Raw genomic sequence first — 5,816 nt, forward strand, 5'->3', positions numbered from 1 at the left:
AAACGTCTGATTATTTAGTCACTGACACTTTAACCATTTCCTTCCCCAAATGTATGCCTTACATGAGCAGAACAGTGGCCTTACCTTCAGACTCCAAACTCCAGTGAGCCCAAGCTGCTGGTGAACCCGTGGCAGAGTCGTGGTCTGGCTAAGCATGAAAGTCTAAGTTAGGCCCCCTAACTCTGCCGGTGAAACTCTAACTCTCAGGTGAAAACGCTCATGAGAACCTGAGGGGATATCGCAGCCGCTCGCTTCTCACCTCTTTCTTTGCTTTCTCTCTGCCTTTGTGTTGTTTTCCTGTATTTAAGTCTGACTGTCCACCTCTGTTGTCAAATGAAAAGCGACTGACTCCCCCCTTGATCATAATCGTGTTGTGGTATCAGTGGCTTGCCAACACATGGGGGTCTTCCCTCTGCAACACTGCTGCTGATTTTCAGATACACTTCATGTATTGCAAAGATAAAACTGCATGAGTTTAATATTACGTTACTCTTCAGATAAGCACGTTGTCTCATTGCTCTGTAAAGTACAGCTGCGTTCATGTTAATTTAGAAGCTCGGTCTGACGACTTCCCACTTCAGATTCTGACCTGATTCGTCTCTCTTTTAAAATAAAAACCTTTAGAGACGTGTCAGATGCAGCAGTAAAAGAGACAGTATGGGGAACAAACCACGGGACTGACTTACTGAAGCACAATGGGGAGGAGAAAAAAAAAACTCAAGCGATGCTTTTTACAGTAGTTTTAAATATCTTTGTTAGCCTCAGATTCACAGAACATACAGAAGTCGTAGGGAGTTATCAGCGAAGATGTCAAAGATGACAGTACATGTTTGCAAGTTTGCTTCTGCTTTTCGCAGCACATTTTGCTTACTTTAGAAGCTCAGCTGTGACAAGAGGACAACTCGCTGCAGAAGCTAGAGGTTTAACACTTTGAACATGCAGTGACCTTAGTCTTTCATTCTCTCCTTACGTCTACGTATAGACAGTACTGCAGGTTTCACGTGAAATTCAACTTGCCAATTGTAAACAATCATTTGGCATGGAGATGGTTCATTGTTTTGGTTGTTTCAGATTTAAGATTTAGGATGAAATGAAACGTGTAGATGTGGAAGAACAACAGTCCGTAAAATCCGTTCTCATTTTCTCTTTCATGTAGACTGTGCACAGTGAAAATAATTAGAAAATAACTCAAACCAAAGGAAAACCATGATAGTGAATCTAAGTAAGGTATTAGAGGAGCTAAAATAATACATACTTTCATAAAACATATTTTTTAAGTTTCAATCTTTTAGCAAATTATAGTTAGAGGATTGAAACTTTATGGCTTGTACATAGATGATGTGTGAGAAAATTACATTCATAATTTTTGTAATGTCAAATGTAACAGGCTGCTTCAACAAGTTTGGGAGTTTGATTCAGATTATGCAAATTAGTTTCATTCATTTATCTTCAAACCTAAATGAGTCTGGAAATGTAAAAACCATGGTGAAAACTAAAGTGGTTTAATCATTAGCTTTGCAACGCTTCCATAGTAGTAAAATTGTCACAGGACGACCAGTTTGTCACTATCTGTGTTGTAGCGCCCTCTGCTGGAACTTGCGTCGCTATTTCATGCCAAAGTTGGATTCCGCAGAAAGTGATCGATGATTAATGGCGATAAATTGTTTTTGGACCTTCCTTTTCTTGTCATATTTAATTTAGAAACTAATTAAATGCTTTGATGCTGTGCAGTGTTTTGAGAAAATAGATTAACTTTCCTAAAACAGCAACGAAAAAGGATGTTAGCAAAAAGTACTTTAAGTTCATCTTATGACGTATACTTCAGTATGAGTCTAGCAAGCATGAAGGGCATGAAGAAAATCTACTAATTTAATCATTCTTCCCACTAAATTGAGACATTTTTAAATGTTTAAAATGTATACTTCAAGTTTACTGCTATAAGATTTTTTTTTTAAGTTTACCAAATTATACATTCAAGTACACTCGTCTTGTGTACTAGATGTGTTTCACATTTTACTTTACATGATTTGCATTCAGACAACAAAATGTGTTCTTGTTGAAACTTAACCCCTCATGAAAGGGTCCAGAACTCCATCAATTAAGTCAAGACAAACGTTCTGTGTATGTTTTAAGGTACATTAAGATAATTAAATTATTACACATACTTTTTACTGTAAACCTTTTAATCTCCAGCACATATGACCTTAAACATGTAAGTTTATAACGGGATGCCTCAAAGCAAACCACGCTGCGTGGTGAAAAACACATTATGCAACCCTGAACGTTATTACATCGTGGATCAAGACATTTTAAGTATCAGTAATTTGTGGAAGAAATGATTGAAAAGTTGCCAATAGTACTAAAATATAAACTTTAGTATTAAAGTACAAGGTAAGTCTTAGACTTCTTTTCGTGCTTTCCAGTAGTCAAGTATTCTTAGGTAAATGAAATATAATTTATTAAAGCAAACTTCAAGTACAGTACCTCATTTTTTGGTATAAAATAAGCTTACTTGTAAGTACACTTGCATAAACTACTTTTTGTCAATGCCGTACGATGAAGATATAAACGCAAAATCCCAACTTAATCAAGATGGCGGAGAGTTTATTTCTCATTGATGTTCATATTAAAATTTAACATGATCATGTTAGAAATGGGAAGAAATGCCATTGCTTCATTTTTTTTATTTTTTGTTTTAATTTTGTTTTTGTTTTTTCATTGTTGTCACTTTCTTTTTCTCGCCAGTTACTACAATATCTCCGTTTTTGATGGCTTAATTGCGTTTCCCTGCATACATGAGGAAAGTTATTACCCAGGGGTGGAAGGTTTGATCGTTAAACTGTTGGGCTGAACGGTTGAGGGTTTTGGTTTTCCAGTGAATCAAATCGTGCGGGGGAAACACGCAGTGGGGATAAAGGGGAACACCAACAAACATCCAGTTTCGCTGGCGCAATATAGCGAAGTTTTTGTGTGTGTGTGTGTTTTTTTTTTTCCCTCACCACAAATAAAAGGGTAAATAAAATAAAATGAAATGTAAATAAATCAAATAACCCCTCTACAAGCAAATGAAGCGATAATTTTTCATTTTAATTCAACCAAAACAGATCTGAATGTCTCATGTTTATTTTAATTAATGTTATAAATCGGCTGTGTAAAAATTGATTAGCACCAGTACAGGAGCGCAACGGGTAATATAAATTCGTGAAACCTCAGAAAATCAGAGCTAATGTGATTTTATCTTAGAGAAACACGCACACACTAAATCTTTAAATGTAGTACAGTATCCCGTATGGAAATGTGTGCACAGGAAATCGGAAAATATTCATGCCGGTTGTCTTTGTCGCTTTTAAATCAGTTTTTGTTTTTGTTTTGTTTTGTTTTTTTTGTAAACTTGAGCTGCAGGTATCCACTCTTACTGCAGCTTCCTGAGTGTTTCTCATTGCTCCGTGTTGAGTCGGCTCATGAATCCCTTCTGGAGTTGTTCCTCCACGCCGACGCTCTGGCCCTGCCTCCCGTGTATGTGAACGGGCCGGCCGGGGTAGACGCTGGGCCTGTGCAGGTATGAGGAGCGCCACATCGCCGGGTGGTTGAGACGGGGTACTACCCAACTCTGGTGCGGATATGGGACGGTGGGGGCATGGTGGAGGGAGTCGAAAGGGGGCAGAAGCGATGCCAAGGCGGAGAGCGGCTGGGGAGGAGCGTAGGTAGAAATGGAGATGTCGCTGCTGCTGGAGGTGACCTGCCGCTGGGCGTCGACGTCCCCCTCCGCTGGCCTGCAGGCCTCCGCAGCTCCTCCATGGGAGAGGACTCTGGCGCCTTGTGCGACAAAGTAATGATGACTTAGTGGGTTAAAAACGGGGCTAAAACAAGGAATCTTGCCCTCTAAGGGGTGCACCACTGTTTCTTGTTGCGTCACACCAGAAACAGCAGCCGAGCTGCTCCCACCATTGCGCCAGAGTCCCGCCTGTAGAAAAGCAGGAGTGTGCGGAGATAAAGACAGAGTGGAAGCCAGCACGGATGTAGAGGATGCTGCACAGGAAGGGACAGCTTTGCCGTGTTCCAAACTCAAGTTAGTGTGGTACTGCAGGTTGAGGACCTGAGCCCGCAGCTGGGCGTTCTCCTCACTCAGGGCCAGCAGCTGGCCCTCCATCAGCAGGTCATTGATCCTCCGCTTCTCCCGGGACCGCTTGGCCGCCTCGTTGTTCTTGCGTCTCTTATCCCAGTAGGTGGCATCTTTCTTATCGGCGGGGATCATCTCCCTCTTGCGGCGTCTGACGGGACTCAGGTGACTTCGACATGCCCGCAAACGCACCAGGCGTCGTGCCAGCAGCGAGGGCCGCGTCACGGGGACCGGGTCCGGGTCCGGGCCGGACTCCAGGTATCGGCTGCTCTCCATCGAGGAGGAGGAGGAGGAGGAGGAGGAAGAGGAGGAAGAGGAGGAGGAAGAGGGCTGACAGGAGTCAGCCGACTCAGACACTTTAGGGCTCCTCGTGGTTGACATGGTTCTGATGGAGTTGAAGGAAAATAGTTATTCAAAGAGATTGCAAACAACTGCGCTTTCTAATAGAGGAATTAGTGGTTCATAGATTAAAATAAGCATTTCCAAGCATTTCCTCTAAAATTACAATTTAAGCAAAAAAAACGATTGGAAAACACAAACACACGTAATCATTATTTAAAAAATCATAATAAATGTATTTTTTTTAAATTGTGTTTGCATCTGGCTGTTCTATAAGACTCTCATACTGTCCAGCTTGAGATATTCATTTTCAACTCGGACAGTGAACGCACCATAACGCCAGTGAACCTGACCATTTCCTCCGATTTATTTTTTCAACAAAAGACAGCAATTTTTTATTTTTATTTTTTTAAGATACCTAAAACAACATAATGGTTCTATTTAAACATCCAGACAAAATCAGCCTTGATTAACTGTATTAAGAGTCTAAGAAACACACCTGAGTCTGAATATCGGATTATTTTCAGAGACACTGACCTGAACCAGAGGATGGCACCTGGAGGATGATTTGGACCGATCGAGTATCAAGAAGTCTGGAGTACTTTTGCACACAAACAGTCGCGCGCGCACGCAGCGTCATACACAGTGGTCCACTTTGATAAGAAACTTCACTTTTTTTAAACTAGTTTATAGGCGTTGCGTGCAGGCTCCGGAGAGAGTTGCGCCTGTAACTCTTCGGACTCGAGCGCAGCTGCGAAACACTCCGCTGCTGCTGCTGCCGCTGCTGCTGCGCATTCAGCTTCCCTGTGCTAGACCAGCCAATCACGTCGTGTCACCACGCTGCCTGTGTGCGTACTTTGCTGTGGGAGCAGATCAGGGAGGTATACGGTTGCGCTGTGGCCACGATTAAAGCAACAAGTGATGCTGAAATGAGTCTGGATGGATCGTTGCCCTAGTTATTGTTCTTGTAAAGTTGTTGGCCACCGATGTTTTTTTTTTTCTTTTTCTTCTTTTTTTGCATTTAAAGGGTCTGCGTTAAAAATGTATGAAATAATGTGGTTAATGCAAGTTATAGTTCACTTGAAGGAAGTCTTTAATGCTCTCATGCACTTTATAGTCATTCTTCATTGTTGGTATGCTGAAACTTAAGGTAAAATTTTTATTCAAGATTGAATTCCGCGCCCAGCGCCCCTGTAAGGATAAGTATAGTATGGAGTTCAGAAAACAGAATATAATACGATGCGATTATTTCAAAGCAAATAAAAAGAAACAGTCCCAGTATAATGTATCTCCTATGTAGGGAACAAAAATCTGAAAAAAAAAAAAAAAATCTAAATGTTGATGCTATGTTGAAATG

The 5,816-nt window shown here is 41.2% G+C and overlaps 1 protein-coding gene across 1 annotated transcript; it reads right to left on the minus strand.

Annotated features, from left to right (window-relative positions):
• Positions 1-2,167: 2,167 nt before the first annotated feature.
• LOC145551481 (uncharacterized) lies at positions 2,168-5,816 on the minus strand. The gene is made up of 2 exons (XM_081606464.1): positions 4,997-5,816; positions 2,168-4,505 (listed from the first exon to the last, which is right to left on the minus strand). The coding sequence occupies exon 2, from the start codon at positions 4,499-4,501 to the stop codon at positions 3,437-3,439; it is 1,065 nt and encodes a 354-aa protein (XP_081462590.1). The 5' UTR covers positions 4,502-4,505; positions 4,997-5,816; the 3' UTR covers positions 2,168-3,436.

Source organism: Poecilia reticulata, chromosome 4 (assembly GCF_904066995.2).
Source record: "Poecilia reticulata chromosome 4, P_reticulata-male-v2, whole genome shotgun sequence".
Lineage (NCBI taxonomy): Eukaryota > Metazoa > Chordata > Actinopteri > Cyprinodontiformes > Poeciliidae > Poecilia > Poecilia reticulata.

Bases quoted from the DNA above. Each gene is read 5' to 3' on its own strand.
- LOC145551481 (XM_081606464.1), bottom strand. From the start codon at position 4,501: ATGTCAACCACGAGGAGCCCTAAAGTGTCTGAGTCGGCTGACTCCTGT.